Here is a 24,247-nt window from a genome sequence, read left to right as displayed (position 1 = left end):
ATGCGGTGAAGATGACTTGCTGAAGTTCAAACCGAGCATCAGAATGGGGAAGAAAGGGGATTTAAGTGACTTTGAACGTGGAATGGTTGTTGGTGCCAGACGGGCTGGTCTGTATTTCAAAATACATACAAAATACAAATAGAGTATTTCAAAAACTGCTGATCTACTGGGATTTTCATGCACAACCATCTCTAGGGTTTACAGAGAATGGTCTGAAAAAGAGAAAATATCCAGTGAGCGGCAGTTGTGTGGACGAAAATGCTTTGTTGATGTCAGAGGAGAATGGGCAGACTTATTAGAGATGATAGAAAGGCGACAATAACTCAAATAACCACTCGATACAACCAAGGTATGCAGAATACCATCTCTGAACACCCAACACGTCGAACCCTGAAGCAGATGCGCTACAGCAGCAGAAGACCACTATTATTAAATTAAAAGACCATTATTAAATTAAATGCAGCCTTGATGAGCAGAAGAGACTTCTTTTAAAAAATTCTCACTGATCCACAAGACAGGCTACAAATCTTACTGATCCAAACTTTTGAATGACTATATATTCTTTTAGAAGTGTTTATTTTGTATTGTAGAAAACAGAATAGTCTGGAAACACAAACATTGTTTTCTTTCTGTTTTCTGCTAACTTCGATTTTCCCATCTGTTGGTGGTACAATAAGAAGTACTCGTCTGGTAGAAAGCGTAGGCAGGTTTCACGTTCAAAATGACACCTTTCCATCTCTTTTTTTTCTTTTTCTTTTCTCTTTTATACCTTTCCATCTCTGTAAACAATGTGACGCCCTGATGACGGTCGCCGCAATACATTTAAATCGTTTTACCGTCATAAAAGTCCAGTTTCTTCATATGACAGCTGAATGACAGACTCATAATGTCACTTAAAAGCACATATTTCATCCCAACCACAAAAACAAGCGACATACGCTGTGATAAAGCGAAGGAATCGACTGTCACGCGACTCACCAGTGAGTAACTTTATGCATAAAGTGCTTTTCTCTTGTAAAGTCACTCATGCATTATAATGCAGTCCTTGTTTGTTTTAAGTCATTAATCAAGTTGTATGATGTATCATTCTGCTAATATGTTTGGATGCTGCTGCTCTTTCTTTGGCTGACACTGTCAATCTCTGCTTAAAAGTTACTAAAAGCATCAAACTTCAGACACTCTAACCCCTTAAAGTATGTTATTTTATACCCAAACATGTATGAAGGCAGTCATATCTTTTATGACGGTTTATCACAGACTTTGGTTACATTCTTCATTGTAAGACATTTACAAGAACAATACGTTTTCCACCTACTTTTATAGTTACACTCTGGACACTAATTTATACAGTTCAGGTTTATTATCAGAATTTGCTTGATGTTTTTTTTGAAACCTTCTGTCTTTTTTTTTTTTTTTTTTTTAGATCAAGTCAGTTTTATCTGTGTAGAGACAGAAAAACACATCATTAAACTCCCCCGATATCAATGTGTCCCAATTACCTCTGTCTATATAATCTATTTTATTATCCATAATTTCATCTTTCATTTTCTGCATCTAAGTTCTGCTTAAGATATTTGGGTTCTATTAACCCTCTGGGCCCTGAGGGTGTTTTGGGGACCTGGAGAACTTTCGACATGCCCTGACATTTGTGCTTTTTTCAGTTGCTTATAAAAATATAAATGGCTAAAGTCTAATAACACTGTAAACGGCACAAACTGGGCTACAATAATATGTTAGCAGCATTTATGTACATGATTGTGTTTTTGAGAAATCAACGTTTATGCGTGGTTAGTGAAAAACTAAAATTTTGAAGTCATTGAAATAAGACCATAAAACACATACAGAACAATTGTTCACACAAATTTTGAAAACTGGATCTTGTAGCCTAGAATTTTTGTTTAAAAATTATGTGAAAATCATCTTGTTTATTTGCTCACAGAAAACAATACATTGATTTAAATTTTTAAAGACATGTTTTGTGATCAATGGGTTTAAAAAAAAATGGGTTTTTAAAATTATTTGTATTTTATTTACAACACAGTATAATCAAAACATACATAATGAAGGTCAAAAGACACATTATTGTGCACACTGATCTAACCACAGAGTTGTGAACAGACTTTGAGTCATTCCTGCAACAGATTCTGTTCAACAAGTGAAACAAATAAATCATACCTGATATTTACGTGTTATTTAAGTGTTTCTGCTACTTTCCATGGATTCAAGAAGAAACTGTTGAACTTCTGATGTTGGTGCAGTGCTCTCAGAGGAAAACAGTTGGAAGAGACTGAAAGTCAGCAGGATTCATCATCTGTGGTGCAGGTGCCTGATTCAATAAAATACAAACAACCAAAAAATAAAGAAAAAACATTTGTGAGCATGTTTATATCAGGAGCATCTATATATATATATATATATATATATATATATATATATATATATATATATATATATATATATACACACACATTTATATATATATATATTTATATAGGTTTTGTAGTCATAGACTCGTGCATGCTTTGTATTATCGTAAAAAAAATACATTTTATTTTTGAGAAACTAATTATTATTGTTTAGCATGCTATTAAAATCTATTTTTGAACAGAGTAGGCTATTAATCATAAACATGTTCTAAACATACTTAGACTCGTAGCATTCATCATGTTACAGTGTACTCTCATATTACTTTTATTGTTTTATATAGAGCATGAAAACATACTCGCGCCGTAAGACATTTAAATACAATGAATTGCCCATCATATTCAAAATGTTTTAGTGGATTTCAAACATTTTAGTCAGGAATTATAGTTTGGGGTAAACCCAACTATGATTTTGTAGTCATATAGCCATCCTGAACATCATGTATGATTTTATAGTATAGAAGATATGATTCTGCAGTCATAGACTCACGCATGCTTTGTACTATAAAAAGATGAACTTTGCACTATAAAAAATATATTTTATATCTGAGAACTAATTGTTATCGTTTAGCACGTTATTAAAATATATTTGTGAACAGATTATTAATAATAAACATGGTCTAAACATTCTTAGATGCGTAGCATTCATCGTGTTGTAGTTTGGGAACAACCCAACTAGTAATGTGTTCAAGTTTATGTCACAATAACACGTTAACTAATGCAGAAAATAAACATTACTTACTCATCAGATCGATCAGCAGCCTTTACTCAGCGCGTCTTCTTCCAGAAACGCACAGTATAACAGCGATGAACAGTCTCCGTGTTTATGTTGTGTGTCTCCACGCGCGCGCGGGTCACGTGGTTATTTACATGTGAACACGAGGGGGCGGGATCTCATTAAAAATAATGAGTTAGACCAGACAGACTGATCATCGTGTTGGTTTCATACGGATTACTTCATCACTGAATATTTTATTTCGATATGACTGCAATAGTGCTATAGTGCTAACCTGCAAGATCGAGCAGTCTTTGCAATGTGCTCTTTGAAGGATAGCTGGTTATCAGAGATTACACCAAGATTCATGACTGAAGTTGATGGGGTTATAGTTGATGAACCTAACTGAATCGTGATGCTGTAGAGTTGGAGTTGCAGGGAAGACAAGCTGCTCAGTCTTTGCCAGGTTGAGCTGTAGGTTATGTTCCTTCATCCATGCCGAGATGTCTGCCAGGCAGCCAGAGATCCGTGCAGCTACCATTGGATCATCTGGTTGAAAAATGAGATAGAGCTGTGTGTCATCAGCGTAGCAATGGTAGGAGAAGCCATGTGCCTGTAAGATGGGACCCAGTGATGTAGTGTATGTGGAGAAGAGGAGGGGTCCAAGAACCAATCCCTGAGGAACCCCAGTGACCAGTTGATGTGCTTTGGATACCTCCCCTCCCCAGGCCACCCTGAAAGACCTACCAGTGAGATAGGATTCAAACCAACGAAGTGGAATCCCAGTGATGCCCAGTGATGAGAGGGTGGACAGGAGGATCTGATGATTGACATTGTCAAAAGCGGCAGATAGATCCCGGAATGTTTTTAAAGCCCTATCAGTTTAGATCCAGCATCAAAAACATATTTAACCATCACAGTTGTGAGATTTGAACACAGAACTCCAAGACTAAGACACAACACTCTACCACCTGAGCCACTGAGTCTGACAAAACGTTAGGTGTTTTGGCTCAAGTTATTTTTAGGTAAATCATTATTTAAATTACCAATAGCAGAATTTGAATTCAGGACTGTGGGGCTGAAACACAACTTTTAATCCCCTGATCCACTGAGTCCGACAAACAGTTTGACTCCCAAGGTTAAAAGAGCAATGCTTTATCACCTGAGCTACTGAGTCTGATGAACAGAAGGATGTTTTGGGCAGTTTTACTCAGAGATTTGTTTTATATAATGAAAAACATTTGCAACTGCAATTTGTACCAAGAGTTTCAGATTTGACATGCCACTGAGCAACAAACTTTTTATCTTTTAGAGATTTTGTTTAAAGGGTTATTTAGATTTTCAGCTCAGATACATTATTAATTAAAACTGCAATTCAGTGGGATTCAAACTCAGGACTCCAAACCAAACCGCAATACTTTATCACCTGAACCACTTTGTCTGTGCAGCTAAAGAGTATTTTGGTATGCATTTTATTGAGTGCTTTGTATTATACACTCTAAAAAAATGGTGCTATATAGCACTAAAAGTGGTTCTTTGGCTCATAATCATAGGGGAACCACTTTTGGTGCTGTATAGCACCAAATCCTGGTGCTTCAGTGGTTCTTTGGCATGACTGAGGGGCTATATAGCACTGCTACCATATACATAACCTGTTAAGCTCCTGTATGGTTCTTCAGCGGTTCTTTGGGGAGATTAAGGTGCTATATAGCACCACTGCCGTACAAAGAATCTGTTAAGCCCCTTTAAAGGTTCTTTACAAGCCAAGCAACCACTGTATGAAGAAATACAATGCAATATGGCACCTCTTATGGTTCTACATAGCACCATTTGACAAAGGTGCTGTAGCACCTTTAAAGATATGGTGCTATATAGCACCAAAAATGGTTCCCCTATGATTACGAGCCAAGAACCACTATTAGTGCTATATAGCACCTTTTTTCTTTTAGAGTGTAGGATGAAAATATTTTGCAGCAAGAGACTTGAACTCATGTCTCAATCACAGCGTTAGCTTCATCTGCAAACAACATGCTAAACCACTGCACCATTGTGGTTTTCTTTACAAGGAAGACAATTTAGGGAACTTTGCTTGATGTAACAATTTAACTTTAGCAATTGCTGGAGTTGAACTCAGGACTAAAACAATGGTTTATCACCTGAGCCTAACAACATGACACAATGCTTTTGGAACGATTTTGTTAAGACCTCTGTTTTATATGATGAAAAATATTAACAATTGTAGGATTTAAACCGAAATTGACAGAAAAGTTCAGTTGTTGTTGAAGATCAGTTGTTGAGACGTTTTGTGACGTTTGAAAAGGTAAATAATTATTTTCTGAGCCTCAGAGCGTTTTATGTTGGCTTGGCTTGGTCATCTTTTACTGGAATATAAATCACTTAATATTCCAGTACATCGAGACAATTTTAAAAACACTTAGTGCTGCTCAAAATTGAATCTGCAGAAAATTGTATATAAAAAAAGAGAGGGAGAACAAAAAAAAACCTTGTCCCACATGAACTGGCAAAAAGTGAAAAGAAAAAAAAAAAAAAAAGAGTATTCCAAACCATTTCTAAAACCACAATGTCAGTGTTCATGGCCAGTGTTGTATCAAATGTACTAACAATCACGATGATGGTAATTACAATCCTTATTAATTCTATGTCAAACTCAAACTAATAGCACATACATAACTTGTAAATAACATAAATTAAAATGAATTTTGTCACATTTTGTATTTTAAAAAAGTCTTCATAATCTCTATCAGGTGTTTTAATCAGGGTTGGGTGTAAACTCTGGGAAGTGGCTCAACAGGGGGAAAAAAAAAAACTTTTCTTTTATTGTTTTAATGTATTATATCCACACGGGGGAGCTTATTGACACACACTGATCTGGTTTAAACGTGCCTGTCAGTAAAAAGTTGCCAGTAGAGCCGTTTCATTAGATATCATTTTAGATATCAGTTATAATTTTGATACAGACTTTACATATAAACAAATGATCAACTAACATGGTTTAAAAGAAACATCTACTTTACCCTGAGACATACTGAAAAAATCTAGTATTATCTTATGTCCTGTGTTTTATACACTGTAAATTTGCTGTCGAGTCCAACACAACATTTGGTCCTGTCAGTTGAGAGCTGATCTGGATAGTTTACCGAAATTATACTAGATCCATGTTGCGCTTTTGGTCGAGACCCTGACAAAAATATAGCTTTGTTGTAAAATATGTCACATTTAAATCTTGGCCATCTCACCAACAACACCTATAACTTCAGTTTGTCATTTCATGATCACTCAATGGCCACAAAAGGGAGCTGACGAAAGGGAGCTCCCACAAAAAGGGAGCTGTTTATCATCTGCCTCATAGACGTTTACATTTTTTTACAATTGCTTACACACTAAAAATAACACATAATTAGTGAAACCTGACACAGCTAAACTTTAGCCCAAATCTGCACAACCATAAGCACATTCTCAGCCTCACACTTTTTGCAAAACACTACACACATTGTTTTGCAAGACACTCAACATTAGACACAGAAATCTAACATGTTGTCACTTCTGTGCAATTTTAAGGCACTGCATTCCAAAATACTACACATATGAACCAGCTGATCAAACACGGCCATCAGGTGTGCAGAGACTTAGGTCCTTAACTGTAAACGCAACAACCAAGGTGTAAGCACTATAAAAAGGCAACAGGTGAATTTTTGTCTTCAACCAGGCAGTGCTGCAGGAAGAGGAAGAGGAAGAGGCCACATCTTTGGCCACAGAGCTATTTTGAATGTCCTGGATCAACATGGTGGTAACATCACAATATATGCTGCAATCACGCAGAATGGGGTAAAGAATTCATGTTCTTTAACAATATCTCAAAAAAAAAAAAAAAAAAATCAAACCCAGACTGTATCATTAGAAAGGTAACAAGTGTTTAAGATTGAGTACAGCAGTGTGTAAGTGGTTCTAACAGAATCCGACTGTGTATCATACAGTACCGAAACTTGGTTTTGTTAAATTATTGTAAAGTTTTGAATGAAGTGTTTCATTTTGCAAACGATCTGAGATGTTCTGCTACTTGTGTGTGTAGATGTGTGAACTGTGTGTAGTGTTTTGACAAAATGAGCCTTGTTTTTAAATTCGTGCCTAAGCAATCATAAAAAATGGTATGAAAATGTTAACGTATGCGTGACGCTTGGCACTAAAATATGAAGTGAAACTGAGGTGCATCTTCCCATCTGCTGCACTAGGCTTCAGGTTCAGTCTGACACCTTGATAACATGACAGTCATCACAGCACGTGCAGACTGTTTTAATGACTTTGTACCTGCAGATGACAGCTCAGTAACAGAATCATGTCACTCAGCAGCACTCGTTCCAGCCATGCACAAACAGACACGCTGTGATAAAGTGCAGGAAACATTTGTCACATGACTCATCTGTAAACTTATTCAGTTTAATTCTTTAAATGTCGTCTTTACCCTACAGAATTAAAGATGTGTTTGGAGTATGTGAACAGACACTGTAATGATGGACATCTGTTCATAAGGTAATGCTTGTAACATTTCAATGTGTTGTTGGCTTGTAAATGAAACTTTATTAAGGTCCTTTTTCTTTTCATTTTGAAGTCACTATATTTGAAATGTTAGTAATCTACAGTAGATATAGACATTGCATTATCTATAATAAATAGCATAATGTAAATAAATATACCCATGTATACAATTTGCAAGGTTTTGCATTGTTACTGAATGCAACTTCTATTTTGACTAGTGTCTGCATGTGGTCTTTACATGACACTTGACTTTTCCTATAACATCTATACATTAAACCTGGAGATATATTTTGGCCTGCCATATGAAGAATGTGAAGCCTGATTGATTATGTGGCAGCTGTTTTCAAAACCATACTTTTGAAAAGCACTAATCAACTCAGAAACTTGACCACTGGATTATGCTTGAGTTGTTCTGTTCAGTTGGTTCTTTTTGAACCAGTGATTACTTAATTGTGTCTTTATCACATACATCGTTTGGCTCCTTTAGAATTGTAATAGCTGCATGGACTATTTTTAGTATGCTTTTGTATAAGAAAAATCTTGCATGTATTATTAAATCTAAAGTGTGCTGAACATGAAGGAAAACATGGCCCTCAGGTTACGCTAAATATCAATTTTTATTCTTAAAAACCATACACGATACTCGACAAGTTTAAAATGTTAAATCACGATATCCATTTACATTGCGCAAGATAAACAGACATGTTCTCTTATTTCCAAACTTTAAGATTTAAAAAAAAAAAAAATTAAATAAAATCCTTAAAACAGATGGATAAACATTCATTCCCATTATAGGAAGACGCTATAGAAAAAAAAAGTTATGGATTCTTTGAATATCTGCTCTAAATTGCAAACTTAAGCAGTTTTTTTTATTTAATAAACATGAAAAACGAAATAACTTATTCAAAAAAAACAACAAAATGTGCAGTTGCGATGACTGAAGAAATGCAAATCCCTTTCTCCTGTTTTTCTTCCTTTCTTCTCCTTTATTACACCCTTAATGAACCAACGAGTGGAGAGAAGCAACAGTCTGAACTGGAACCCTGCTGCCAAAAAATAAATCTACTCCTAAACATTACAAAAAACATGTTAGTATTTCGACCATAAGTTTCATGCTATAAGCCACCCTGAGTAATATTACTTGGAGAACCAATCACGACCCTTGTTTAAAGAGTGCCCACCCCCCATGAATATAATTTATGTAAAATCCCTGTAGGTCTGGTTCAGCAGGTTGAGATGTTGTCATTTCTGCATAAAAATACAATTTATTTATATGGTCTGTATCAAAATGTTCCTTGGGAATCTGAAATAAAGTACCCTGTGCTGCGATGCCAGTGTTATATGCATGTTGATTCCTTGCGTTTCCAGTATTTCAGGTCTTAAATATATTCTACAAACAACTGCATCAATATTGTTTTTTAACTGACAACAATCTTTATGGAATATGAAGGAAAATATAAAGTACAAACTTGATCATTTGTCATATGATCAACAAACAAAACTCTTGAGAAATTTTTTTTTTTTTCAATAAAATAAAAAAAAGCAACATTTTCAAAAGCAATTTACTCATTTTCCTTCTTTTATTTTTCCTTTTAACTGAGACAGCAATTTACTACCTAAAAGACAATCTTAAGTTAAAATGCTTTCTTTTTAATCATTGCATCATTTTCAATTCAGTCTGCTAGTTGTTTTTTTCAGCCTGAGTAAACAAATTTATGATACATTGGCAGGAACTTAATGTCTTGATGTCAATGAACTGACTGTGGACCATTTCAAATTTAAAGTTAAATAACAGATGCATTCATTCTTTAAAGGCGGACCTGGTGCGGCCTCCACTTCAAAAATCACACCATTAAAAGCGTGAAGACCCCAGCTCCAGCCATTTCAGATACTCAACTTCCAAACGAGATTGAGACTTGAAACTCTGAACTCTTGGAACTTAAAAATAAACCCAACGATGACTTTAAGGGGTGAAGTAGTAAGTATGAGAGGAGATTTATGGACCGAGATCCTCGTCTACGGCTCCCTCCTCTCACCCGTCCAATGAAAAAAACCTCCCATGGACCTCAATACCTCTGCTCACTGCTATACAAGCCTTAGTGTTATCTATTTGGCTTGAAGGTTCTATGTATCTACAAATATATAACTAACAAAACTTGCAGGCAAAAATAGTTTGGTTTCCATAGAAACACCCTTTTTTTCCTGAAAATACAGCAGTATCTGAAATATTTCTCTTATTTCAATTGTCCCCATTTCTCTGCATCAGGAAGCTCCACCAACGAACAGAAGAAAAAAAGTATCTACAAACTTTGTAAACAGACCTGTCTTCCAAAACAAAAACATAAATAATTCAAAATATTAACAGCCAAATTATGCAGAAATCAGTGTTTGAATAAGCAAAGGACAAAAAAAACACGTACAACACCATCCAGATAAAGAGAAGCAAAAGCTAAGAGCTAAGCTCCCGAGAGCTCCTTGGCTCCGCCCCCTCATCCAATGAGTTCCCCAGGCTTTAGTCTCTGTGGAGACGAGCAGGTGTTGTGTGTTGTACTGAGGGGCAGAGCTGATCAAAGGGACGTCTCTAGGCTGTGCATGGGGCTCCCGGGAGCTGAGGGTGTGGCTGGCTTGCTGGGATCCAGGAAGAGGTGGATGCCGCTGTCTACGGCATTATTGTTCTGATTGGGTGAGGGTGGGGGAGGAGGCGTGGGTGTGGCGTTTCTCTTAGTGGGGGCGTCATCCTCCGCGTCAGTGTCATCGATGAGGGGGATGTGGGGCTCCGAGTCCTCTATCCGGAACTCTGGATGGGTCATGAAGTTGTGGATGGAGGTGCGAGACTCTGGCTTCTCAAAGCCCTCATAGGGCGATAGCGAGCTGCGGAATGCATTCACCACTCGGATCTGTGGAAGAATGGGATGCAAAGTCAGCCTTGCCGCTATTGTATATTTTTGTTTACTCACTATAACATTATCTTATTCAAAATGATAAAACATGCTTAAAAATGTAATTCATGCACTGTTCTATGCAAACATGTACTAGTCTATGCAAAAGTGTGATATCCTACTGTACTGGATGTCTGAATACTGATAAATGGTCTTAGAGTGCCATCTATTGGTCATACTGAGTATAGATGTTTTATAGGCCGTATACACCGGTCAAGGAGTACAGTAAACTTAGGATAACCTGGGGAACTTTGGGTGATTTCCAGAATATGAGGAATATGACAAATACATGTAACCAACTGTGATGTATGTTGTCTGGGATCACTGCCAACCAATGGGAGGAGAAGAAGAACTTTTACTTTTTAAAAATGACGAATACAGACGAATGCCACCATTAAAAAATAGACAAGGTGAACAAGTAATTAAATGTGGTAAATCAAACAGACATAGACAATGAGAATAACAGGAACTACCAAATATGGGCAATAAGAAACATATATATACTCTGTACCAACACTCACAGAATCAGAATCAGTCAATGGGACAGCTGCTTCTCGACTTTATTGTCTTGTTATAATAAAGTCTTTTCTTTCACATTTGAAACTCTGCTGTTTTTGAGCCTTTCTAATTGCACGACTGAGATCCAGACCATCGACGAGAGCACGTTTTCCACAACATAAAAGTGGCACCCCAGATGGGACTGGATTGAGGCTCCGGCGTCTTGAAGGGCCGTTGCAGGCGAGGGACCTGGGTTAACACGCAAACAATCCGAAATTACGAGGCCTCAAGGTAAGCAAGTTTTGCTTATATATTTGGATATAAGGAGATTGTTTGCTGGTTGACTAAGGGTTGAGCCTGTGGCGGTGTTTTGGGACAGGGCCTCACCAGCTAACGGACGTAAAATTATTTAAATGTAAAAAGGTGCATATGGATTGATGAGTTTCAAGTGTTAAAGGATATGCCCATTAGTTAAAAGAGCACAGATGGTGCCAAAATAAAGTAGTAGTGAAAAAGCCTAGTGAAGAAGGGCTAGAAGTGTGAGCGTCTAGTTAAGAGGGACGCTGAATGCCGGCAAACGCCTAAGTGAGAGGCGTGGATCTGCGGTTACCGGCCCTGGGACAGAGGGTGACTGCTCGGGCAGATCGTTTCGAAACGAAACCGTTAGTCTTTGTTCGTTATATGTTATATGTTATATGTAAGTGTTGGTACACTTGAGTAATATATGTTTGTCTAAAAGTAAAAGTGCACGGTTATTTGATAAAACTGCAGAAGAAAATCACGTTAAGATTTGAAAAAGATCATATTGTATTGAATGGAATATTTTAACGGATTATTGAAAATTGAAAGAACTAGAAACACCCCAAAAAATTGGTTGTGTCGTTTGTTTGGGCATTCTCCACAGTGTCGACGCTGTGATCCAAATTGTGAAACTAAATTGTTGATAAAAAGAAAAAGAATTGAAAAAGGCAATCTGAGCGCCTGTCTTCCCATTGTTGCGCCAGGGAGAGAAGAGGGGACCCGCGAGGGTGGGGGCTGAGGCTTTCTGTGTGTGTGGACTGATAAAGAGTGTGTGTGTGTGAAGTGCTCGAGCAGTGTGTGTGTGTGTGTGTGCGAAAAGGAAGGAGAGGGAGAGAGAGATTCTGTTATTCTGAGTTTGCCCATACGGAGACATGAAGCGGACAGAAAAAATAAAACACATCGATTTGAATGACCCTGACACTGAACAAGAAAATCAGTTTCAGGCAGTATTGGTACAGACACAAGGTATTCGCAATCATTTTTGGTTGGAATCCAGCTTTATTGATCTCTATGGGCATGAACAGAAATTGACAGAATACAAGAAAAATATCTTTTTCAGAAAATTGATTAAGATTACAAATTTGGGAGAAAAATCAGCTGAATGGCCAGGAATAAATTGGCAAGATGTGGTAATGAAACATATAACGATTCGGCGATTGAAATACAATTTGTTTAGACTTTGGGATGCAGCTCTTCCTTGGATGGGAGCTGAGTCAAATGCAATTGACATCCCAGTTGAACCAGTTGTAGCACCGTATATTAAAAATAATTGGGCACCCTGGCCAGTGCTCGAAAAAGGAGCTACAATTCTAGATAACATCCATCTCAGAGTGGAAGCTGAGACGAGAGAAGTGATTTGGACGTCCAGAGTGTTGTTTGAGTCACCAGAGATAGGAAGTGCGCAGCCTCTCTTTGTGACTGGCAGAACTCTGAGGCGCCTACTAGTGACGATTGAGCAGAAGTTACAGCCTCAGTTCATACGTCACGTGAGGGTGGAGATTCACGGAGATCAGGAAAGATCGGATTCATCTCAGTGCAAATTGCTAAAAACAATACTCAATTAAATTAGAAAAAGATAAGAAAAAGGAAGGATGGCAGAGGGGGAAATAAAGGGAAAAAAGAAAAGGGGAAAAAGAGGTAGAAAAATTTTAACAATGCCGGAAAGAAGCTTATTGATTGACTATATGGAACCTCTGTATCCGATGTGGTGCACAAGAAATGAATTGAATATCAATATAATTAGGATAAAAGAATTTTGTATAGAATTAATGCCATCTCTTAATTACTCAATTTGGACAGGAGGATTGACAGCAACAGGTCGCAAATTTCATGAGAGGAGACTGTGGAGTTTTGAAGCTTTCAGCTTGGGGGAACACATCATTTGGACAAAAGCTAATCTTCGGATAAAAGAAACAAAGGGCTTTGGGTTACCTTTTAAGTTATTAACCAGAAAACACATTGTGATTATTCTAAAATATTTGAGATACACTAACCAGATTTCTTAAAAAAGGTGATAAAGTCCTCAGCCCAGTACAAGTCCAGGTGTAATCAGGGGTCGGATACTTTTAGTGATCCTCGTCTGATGAGCTTGGTGAAGAATTAGCTATTAAGTTTTAAACCACTGGGATTATAGAGGTAAAATCACCTAATAAACAGAGAAATAATTAGATAAAAACTATTTGCTAAATAAATTGATAGGGAAAAATTTTATAATGTCTAGTCCAGTAGAATTATTGGCCTCTGAAAATCCAGCATGTAAAGAAAATATAGGGGGACTCTCGAAAAAATGGGCAAAAAGAACAAAGAAATTGGCCACCAAGTGGCCGGTAGAGGGAACATTTAATGTGGCTATGTGTAGAGAGATGGAAGTACTGATTAAAAATCACAAGACCAATGACAAATCTAGAAAACGAAATGACAAGAGGGAACAAGAATTAGGGGTGTTGAATTTATTCAAGCAATATGGGATTAAATTATGGAAATTGGAAAGGGGAAACAAAACGGGTGAAGTAAAAGAAGAAAGACCACCTCCATATGCTCCTTGCTGTGACCAGGCCGTCAATCAGATGCCAATCATACAGGGAAAAATAGATATAAAAGGACCCATAGAATTTGAGGGGTATGTACATGAAACAAGCTCAGACGAAGAGATAGAAGCGCAGAGCTGCCCAGAATCATTGTCATTAGAAAGTAGGGAGAAAGAATATGCTTGCAGGGTCGTGAAGGAGGGGCTGGAGCCACAGGAGGAAAGGCTGGAGCTACAGGAGGAGGGGCAGTGGACATCTACACCAGCACCACAGCCGAGAGAGAGAGAGAAAGCAGCAATCTACAAAGAAGAGCCAAGAATTGAAGGAAGGGGGGCTGGAGCCCACAAGAAGAAAAATAAATCAGGAGCACCTCCCACACGTCATGAGCTTGAATCAATGTTAAAGGAGATGGAAGAGCGTTATAAGCGCGAAACAGCAGCAGGTGGCGGCAGTGAGAGAAGTGAGGGGAGTGAGTCAGAAAGATCATCTGAGGAAGGAGCGCCCTCTGCTGACTCAATACAGGAAGAACTGGCTGAGATGGAGGAAAGATGCAACAGGACAAGAGAGAAAATCAAGCAAGCTATTAACATGACAAGAGAAGAATATGAGCAGGTAGAGAGATCATTACAACAAGAAGCAAATGAATTATTGCATCTTCAGTCAAAGCAGCCTCATTCAAGTCTGCGTTACCCAGTTCAGCGAAAACAGTACAAACAAGTTGAAGGGATACTGACCTTACAGGACATAGAGCCACTGAAAGATCAGCATCAAGTGCAAAGGCAAAGAAATGAAGACAGATCAGCACGGACGATGAGATCTCCAACAAGAACAACAGAAGAAGCCAAGGATGGTGAATCAAGACATCAGTGCCCAATTCTCATCAAGCAAGGGCATGCTCAATATATACCTTGGGCAAGTCAAGATTTGGACTCTCTAGTGTCCCGTCTCCCAGATATTCATGAAGGAGCTGGAAAATGGATCAAAACAGTGGAAGAAGAAACAACTGGAAAGCTGTTGGCACTTGGTGACATCAAAGCATTGCTTGTAAAGTGCCTAGGAGCCTCCAAGATGAATGACATCCTAAAGCAGTCTGGCCTTCTGCATGCAGTGGACAGACCTGAAGCAGATGGAACCTCCTTTGACAAACATCGACGTGATATTTGGAGGGTGCTGAGAGCTGAGTACCCAATGCAAACTGACCCAAGCTGCCTGAAGGGAGAGCCAATGGGAGAAATAGAAAATCCTACCACCTACATACAGAAACAACTGAGACGATGGAAAGAAGAACTGGAAAGAGATCCTGAACAAGACAGAGTACTGACAGCACTCTTCAGGACTGCAATTGTGGAAGCCATGCCTGCATCAGTAAAGCTGAAGCTGGAAGATGTGGTAGGTCTGAATTCAAAATCACACAAAGAATTCAGAGACCATGTGGTTCATGCTGTGGAACAATACAGAAAGCAAGAACTGAAGATGAAAAATCAAGAAAAAGAACTACAAAGAAAGCTGACCCAAATGCAACTTGAAGAGCTCCTGAACAAAAAGAAAAGGATCCTCGCAGTGCAAAAGGAAGACTCCTCAGCTGTTATGGCACCTGTCAACACTTCAGTGCCAGTTAATCCACCAGCACCAATGAATGTGGCTTCACCAGCAAATCAGATTGTGACAACACAGGTGCCACCTGCTGGACCAGGGAATGCACCACAAGGACAGCAACCAGTGGTAATATATCTCAAGCCAGAGCAAACAAACAACAGGAATTGGAACAGACCGCAACAAGGAGGTCGTGGTAGAGGCAGATTTAACAACAATCAACAGAGACCAGGAATATGCTGGGGATGCAATCAGCCTGGACATCTTAAGAGAGACTGTCCCTCCAATCCTTGGATGCAAGACCAACTGATGACAACAGGGGTTGGTTATGAACAACAACCAATACAGACCCGAGCTCAAGGACCTGTCAACCCGTGGCGTGGTCCTAATCAAGGTTACTAGGGCTGCCCAGAGAATCCTGAGGGGAGGAACCAACTTCCAATGATATCTTCGGATGCCGATCAAGAACCAATGTTGCGAGTTAATATTGAAGGAAAACCAATAACTCTTATGCTTGATACAGGGGCATCGTACTCGTGCTTGAATCCAAGATATGCCTCGCACCTCCCCATGTCTGGAAAATATATAAAGACAGTAGGATTCTCGGGAGTGACTCAGCTACTTCCTATGACGACCCCTGTAAGCATAAGCTTAGAAGACACAGAAATAAGATTACCAATTTTAGTTTCAGAACATACACCTGTCAACCTGTTAGGGAGGGATGCTATATGTAAATTGAAAATGCAAATATGGTGTACTCCAGATGGAATTTATATAAATGATAGAGCAGTGAGACAAATGAATTTGACAGACGTACAACAAACACAAGAGCCATGTGCTAATATGTATTGGTTAGGGGATTTGTATGAAGACGTAGAAAAAACACTTAGCAAATGGGGAAGATACATAAGAGAACAACTTTGTGAACCAAGTCTACCAAAAACTGAATTTCATTGTACTATGAAGTATGATGAAAGCAAAAACCCAGAATTTGAAAAAAGGTGGCTAAAAGACACAAAGGAACTAACTATCCCCATGATGTCACAATATATAGTGATAGGACCAAAAGGTGCAGCTCTGCAGGTAGATAGAGAAGAATTCATTGATGAGTGGTTTGATGTGCCTAACTCAGTTCCCCATGTTACTCTGTATGTGAATAAAGACTGTGTGTCCAAAGACTTAGGCCCCATGATGAAAAAAGCAGAAAAAAGTAAATGGGAAGTTACAGAAAATCCTCTAATATTTCAATCAACAGATGACCAGTATCTTAAGATTTTATGTGCAACTCCAATGATGGGAGTTCCTAGAATGATTGTAAATACAAAAAGCAAACCAAAAGTTGAGGAACATCAAACAAAACAGACTGAATTAATAAGAGAAATGGAGAGGCAAGTGCCATCAGAATTATGGTCACAACATGAAACTGATGTAGGGCTAGTAAAGTCAGCTAACCCGGTTAGAATAATACTTAGACCTGGAGCTACAGTACCTAGGAAAAAACAATACCCCTTGAAACCAGAAGCTGTAGAAGGAATAAAAAAGACAATCGAGGGGTTAATGACAGCAGGAGTGCTAATTGAAATCAATAGTCCTAGCAACACTCCAATATTGCCAGTAGCTAAAGCAGATAAATCCAAATGGCGTCTGGTGCATGACCTGAGAGCAGTAAATGAGATTGTGGAGGACTGGCCTGCGGAGGTTCCAAATCCGCATACGCTGCTAACCAATGTTCCATCTACTGCTAACTATTACACTGTGATTGATCTGTGTTCTGCCTTTTTCAGTGTTCCCCTGTCAGAGGAAAGCAGACCATTGTTTGCGTTCACCTATCAAGGTAAAAAATTAAGTTATACTCGAATGCCCCAGGGCTTCAAGCACTCGCCCCACATTTTTAATCAGGTATTAAAAACAGATCTAGAGGACCTCAGGTTAGATAGTACCCTAATACAGTATGTAGATGATTTGCTTCTTGCTTCTGCAACTCTGGAACAGTGTCATCAGGACTCAATTAAAGTGCTTACTAAATTAGCAGAGGGGGGACATAAGGTTTCCAAAGACAAGCTCCAATATTGCCTGCCACAGGTTGAGTACTTAGGACGAACAATATCACATGGGATGAAAGCAATATCACCCAGTCAATTAGAGGGCATTAGCAAAGTACCCCAACCTCAAACAGTAGGGCAGATGATGACTTTTCTAGGAATGACAGGTTTTAGTTCAGATTGGATTGAAGACTATGCCATTAAAACAGCCCCGTTAAGAGCCTTAATGAAACAAGTGGGTCATCAAAATCTTAGGGCACCACTGACATGGACAACAGATGCATTAATAGCATTTGAATCATTAAAAAGAGAATTGCAGTCTGCACCTGCATTAGCAACACCAGCATATGACCAAGTATTTCATTTGTATGTTGCAAATAGAAAAGATGGCTATGCATCTGCAGTACTTATGCAAGAGACTTGTAGTGGAAGGAAAAAACAACCAATTGCCTACTACAGCACAAAATTAGACAGTGTGGCTGAAGGATACCCGCCATGCTATCAACAAGGATTAGCAGCAGTGTACTTTGCATATGAAAAAGCCTCTACAATAACTATGGGTTATCCAGTCATAATATATGCACATCATAAGATAGTGGAATTGTGGGAACAGGGTAAATTCGTTCTTACCCCTTCTAGGTGTCTGGCATATTCAACATTATTGACCTTTCCAGATATAACGATAAGGAGATGCACAATAGTCAATCCAGCCAATCACATACCTTTGCAAGATGAGGGAATACCTCACGAATGTGTAGCTGACTCCTTAGCATTCACCAGATTAAGACCAGATTTAGAATCAACACCCATCTCTGAGGCACAGGTTGATTACTTTGTAGATGGATCATGCTTCAGAGACCATTTGGGTAATCACGCAGGATTTGCAATTGTTAGATGTGACAGTGATGACTTTATTCCAGTGGTGGTGCAGCATTGTGAACAACCATGCTCAGCACAACTGGCAGAGTTGAAAGCTCTTACTGAAGCCTGTAAATTAGCTAAAGGCATATCAGCAAATATTTATACTGATTCTGCGTATGCTCATGGTGTATGTCATCTTTTTGGAGCAGTTTGGAAGCAAAGGGGATTTAAGAAAAGTGATGGTACACCAGTACAACATGGTGATCAGATAATTGATTTAATAACAGCTATGATGCATCCAAAGAGATTGGCCATCGTTAAATGCCAAGCACACAAGAAGGGTAATGACTTTGTGATTAGGGGCAATAATGAAGCAGATAAATATGCTAGACAAGCATCTGGCTGCACTACAGCAATAATGGCTCCGTCCATTCTAATTCAACCTCAGCCTCAATTAGCAGATGTAGCACGGATGCAGCAACAAGCTACCCCATATGAACTCAGTGTATGGCAACAGAGAGGAGCGACAAGAGACGTAAATGGGCTTTGGCGGTCACATGAAGGACAAATGATAGCTCCCACACCATTGCTTACAATCCTGATCTCTGACGCGCATGGTTTCGACCATTGCGCGAGGGGGGAAGTGATTAGAAAGGTAAAACGCTAAGGATTTTGGTCACCTTATTTACAAGCAATGGTGGATGAGTATCTGTCTGAGTGTGACGTCTGTGCCCAAAATAATGTAAGAAAGGGAACAACCGCACCCGTAGGTCATATTCCTGTCCCAGAAGGGCCATTCAAACATTTGGTAATGGACTATGCAGATATGATAAGAACTGTCAGAGGTAAAAGATATTTACTGGTTATAATTGACAGATTTAGTAGATGGGTGGAAGCTGTTCCATCAGCAGACCAAGGGGCTCAAACAGTGATTAAATTTCTGACCAGAGAAGTAATTCCCAGATTTGGAATACCATCCCAAATTAGTTCAGACAATGGGTCAGCATTCATTCAAAGAACAGTAAAGGCAGTAATACAACAGTTAAGGGTAAAGCAACGTCTAGGTTGCGTCTACAGACCTCAATCTCAAGGGATAGTGGAACGAATTAATGGGACTCTCAAGGCGAAATTGAACAAAATTTGCGCCGATACAAAATTAAATTGGGTAGATGCACTGCCCCTGGCGTTGATGAGTTATCGTATGCAAACAAATAGGATAACAAACTTGACCCCACATGAAATGCTGACAGGTAGACCAATGCCAGTCCCATATTTGAGAGGTCCATATGAAGGACCGCCCCTTGAACAGTTGCAAATGGAGTTAAAAGCATATATGAAACAGCTGACGAAAATTCATGAAGCCATCCATACACAAGAACAGAATAGAGGTCCAAGAGAGGAAGAGGAAACACCTAGTGTTATACAACCTGGAGATCAGGTATATTTGAGGGTCTTTAGAAGGAAATGGAATGAGCCAAGAAGGGAAGGGCCATACACTGTAGAAAGAGCCACCCCAACAGCAGTACAGGTGCAAGGTAGCACAACTTGGTATCATTTAAATCATTGTACTAGAGTACCCAGATTGAGACCCAGAAGACGAGAAGAACAGATAGTAGAGCTCCCTTCAAGGGAGCACAGTCCAGAGAGAGGTGGGGAAGAAAATGAGCAAGTAGGGCCCCCTCCAAGAGAGCAGAGTCCTGAAAGTAACGGGGAGGGGGAAGAAAGTAATACTGATGAACCTCATTTCAGGGAAACAGAGCGCGCAGAAGCCGCAGCACTGACTGAAGATGGGGTGCAGCCTCCGGAAGTGGAACATGAAAGTCAGGGTGAAACTGATCGTGATCTTGGTGATGATATATCTGCTGCAGAGATTGCCCAAGACGCGGGGCAATCCACAAGACCATTCGAACCACAGCCATCAACTAGTGTTCAACCCAGATATCAACCTGATGAATTCCTCACGCTTGATCCAAACACCATTGCTGAATTATTCTCTTAAAATGACTGATCAGAAACCAGGTATTTATGCAAACGGACATGTTAGAAAGGGGTCAGTAAGTAGGGCTAACGATAATGAAAACAATGCTAAAACATCAGTTTTAAAGAAAGAAGGACTGCTAGGTGCAGCCCATGACAATGAGTGGTTCAAATGGGCAGAATACACTGCAAAAGTAGCAGGAATGGATAGTTGTGTGTTTTGTTCTCCATCCCCTCTCGAAAAATTAACAGTAGTGCCCAGTCCCTATGATTTCATCCAATGTGGTAAACATTATGCTCAATATTGTAAAGACACTAAAGCTAAAGGGATACGTTTTATAAATGCCACATATTGTCCAGCAGAATGCTTACTTATGCTAGGAAACAAGGGCTACTATAGAGATTTTGGCAAAATAAGAATAGGAAAAGAGTGTAATCAGATGAATATTAGAGTTGCTCGAAATAAAAGAGAGATCCCATCAGCCTATGATATTGACTACACATTAGATTATGAATGCTTCAACAGAACCAACGGAAAACAAGATGTGGGTGAATTTGGGGGCAACTGTGCGGTAATTTGGCATATGGATGTATTCATGTTTCGAAATCCACATGTAGCTAAGTTTCATAGTCTAATGTATGCTACCGCAACTATAAAAACAAATATGACAGTTGTGAGATTAATAGACAAATGTGCAGAAGCTACAATTCACTTTCCTTTTATTTATTATCTAATGGATCAAACAGAAGCAGTGGCAGATTACTATTGGATGTGTGGAGGAAAAAGATTGCGAACCACACTCCCAAAAGATTGGAAAGGTATTTGTACCAGAGTAAGATTGATGCAAGGAATAACAATAATAGAGGGAAACATAGATAGTGTAAAGAACCCCAAATCACAAGTAAGCAGAGCAAAGAGAGCGTATGCTCCAGACCCGAAGGTGTACTTAGATGCAATTGGCCAACCTAGAGGAATACCAGATAAATTTAAAGCAAGAAATGAGGTAAAGTCTGGCTTTGAGTCTCTACTTGTATGGATAGCCACCAACAAAAACACTGAATGGATTAATTACATTTACTATAATCAGCAGAGGTTCATTAATTACACCAATGATGCCTTAAGTGCTCTTGGAGAACAATTAGATGCAACAAGCAAAATGACATGGCAAAATAGACAAGCTTTGAATTGGCTGTTGGCGGAAAAAGGAGGAGTTTGTGTAATGTTTGGTTCTGACTGTTGTACCTATATCCCAAATAATACAGCGCCAGATGGATCGTTCACCCAAGCGATGGATAAACTGAAAAATCTGAGGGAAGAAGTGACCTTGAATGCTGGAACAGATCTGCAGATTGGAGACTGGTTAAATTCAATTTTTGGGTCTTGGAAAGGGTGGTTGATTAAGGTGGGCATTGTAATAGCTATTGCTATTGTTGTGTTTTTTGCACTGTTTTGTTGTGTTATACCTTTCATCAGATCCATGCTAGCCAGTGCTGCAGCCAAACAGATGCTAAGCATATCAGTAAGACCAACCGGAGTTGACATTGGATATGCTCACGGATACACTGTGGGCCCTGGACTGGACGAACTAGACGACTTTGACCTGGAAGAGACTATTCTGTGAAACCTTTCCTGAAAGAACAACGGAGTGGTAGGGAAGGGGTGCCTTTTAATTTTTTATACTTCTTTATTTTCACTTTTGTAGATATATTAGAGGTGTGGGATAGTGTAGGGAGAGAGATAGGGGTACTATGTATTTTCCTTTGGCATATGCCCCTTCCTGAAGTCATTTACTCCTTATATCATTTATATTTACTCCTTATATCATTTATATCGAAATTATTTACTAATCATGTATAATGTGAATGCTGAAAGAAAAAGGGAACGATAAGGGTCTGAAGCAGGTCATTGTCCATGTTATGAGGCATTGCAACCAGAAAAAGGGAATGACAAAGAAGGATTAATTGATATCTGAAAGGTGATTGAGGGTCTGACCCAAGTCAGGAGTGCAATAACAGTGTTTATTCATTTAGCCCAGCCTTCAGAGATCAATATGTATTTTTTCTATACTTATTTTTTATGCTATTACACTAACATTCCATTAGTTATTATAACAATGATTGCTGTATACACTGGAACATGTCGTCAGAAAGGAAGAAGGAAGGATCGACGAGCACCTCAGTGCTTAGCAACACGAGTAGATTCAACTGGGGTTTAAAAACCCACCATCTACTCCAACACCAGATAGGGCTAGAGGAAGCTCCTCTGGCAACGAAGGATAACAAAACCAGATAGCGCTCTAGGCTACCGGAAATGCCTAGAGTTCCTCTGGCTGCGTGGGACAAACCAGTGTTTTAAATCTATTTTCTAGATGTGTTTATTAATCACTCATATATTCTACATAACCATGACAACCATGGGCAAGGCTTGAACATTTTGTGCACATGCTTACACACACATTAATGATTGAATTATTAATCCCGAAAAGTATGGTTGGATAGGAAGACAGATTCTTTTACTCTCCTCTAGTCAAAGGTGAGGAGAGATGTTTGGGTCTGGCTTCCTCTGGAGTGCGGTATCATGAAGAAACAATCTGACAAGAGGTTATGAGAGGCCGCACGCTGGCTGAAAGAGGGTATAAACTGAGGGGTGGACTCATGGAACTGCACTCTAGGTAATGAACATGATTGTGAGACTTAGTAAAGTCTCAAAGAGAGGAATATATTGTATATTTTTGTTTACTCACTATAACATTATCTTATTCAAAATGATAAAACATGCTTAAAAATGTAATTCATGCACTGTTCTATGCAAACATGTACTAGTCTATGCAAAAGTGTGATATCCTACTGTACTGGATGTCTGAATACTGATAAATGGTCTTAGAGTGCCATCTATTGGTCATACTGAGTATAGATGTTTTATAGGCCGTATACACCGGTCAAGGAGTACAGTAAACTTAGGATAACCTGGGGAACTTTGGGTGATTTCCAGAATATGAGGAATATGACAAATACATGTAACCAACTGTGATGTATGTTGTCTGGGATCACTGCCAACCAATGGGAGGAGAAGAAGAACTTTTACTTTTTAAAAATGACGAATACAGACGAATGCCACCATTAAAAAATAGACAAGGTGAACAAGTAATTAAATGTGGTAAATCAAACAGACATAGACAATGAGAATAACAGGAACTACCAAATATGGGCAATAAGAAACATATATATACTCTGTACCAACACTCACAGAATCAGAATCAGTCAATGGGACAGCTGCTTCTCGACTTTATTGTCTTGTTATAATAAAGTCTTTTCTTTCACATTTGAAACTCTGCTGTTTTTGAGCCTTTCTAATTGCACGACTGAGATCCAGACCATCGACGAGAGCACGTTTTCCACAACACCGCTCACAGAAATCTACCGCTCGTTTGCACACACGTACACGACAGGCATACAAAGTGAAACATAAATTTTTTTGTTTTTTTTTTGTTTTAAGTACAGGTTAAACCAAAGGCCAAATGGGCTGGTTTTAATTGATGAGTGGAGAGCAGTGAGGTTAGCGCACCAAACCGTTTGAGAGAGAGAGAGTGTGTGAGTGGTCAGATGTCGTGCAACTGAGAGATAGAGAAAGAGTGGACGAACTCTTGAAAACCTGATGCTTGTGTTACGGTGAGCTTATCCTCTGACCGAGGGACAAAATATTATCTTTTCTCAGGATTGAGAAATAAACTAGAAAGAACTTGGGCGTCTTCTCTGTTGTAAATCACAAAGCCAATTTTTCAAAATGCAAATGAGAAAGAGAGAGAGAACAGAAGAG

At 38.9% G+C, this 24,247-nt stretch overlaps 2 protein-coding genes across 4 annotated transcripts in view; one reads left to right on the top strand and one right to left on the bottom strand.

Annotated features, from left to right (window-relative positions):
- Window positions 1–8,292: 8,292 nt before the first annotated feature.
- The window catches only part of LOC306861564 (plasma membrane calcium-transporting ATPase 1), a 46,205-nt gene continuing 30,250 nt past the window's right edge, over window positions 8,293–24,247 (bottom strand). For 2 of the 3 annotated variants that reach the window (XM_079403914.1, XM_079403915.1), the window contains one exon: window positions 8,293–10,589. In XM_079403914.1, the coding sequence (XP_079260040.1) occupies window positions 10,260–10,589 (330 nt within the window). In that variant the 3' untranslated portion in view covers window positions 8,293–10,259. The remainder of the gene's footprint in view (window positions 10,590–24,247) is intronic. The other variant, XM_079403916.1, reaches the window with a different exon arrangement.
- LOC306861565 (uncharacterized protein) lies at window positions 11,613–23,756 on the top strand. The gene is made up of 2 exons (XM_079403917.1): window positions 11,613–17,384; window positions 20,203–23,756. The coding sequence occupies exon 1, from the start codon at window positions 13,643–13,645 to the stop codon at window positions 15,950–15,952; it is 2,310 nt and encodes a 769-aa protein (XP_079260043.1). The 5' UTR covers window positions 11,613–13,642; the 3' UTR covers window positions 15,953–17,384; window positions 20,203–23,756.

Source organism: Barbus barbus, assembly GCF_936440315.1.
Source record: "Barbus barbus genome assembly, chromosome: 42".
NCBI lineage: Eukaryota > Metazoa > Chordata > Actinopteri > Cypriniformes > Cyprinidae > Barbus > Barbus barbus.
The sequence above is the reverse complement of the archived record's forward strand: the minus strand, read 5'-3'. Positions and strand labels throughout refer to the sequence as shown.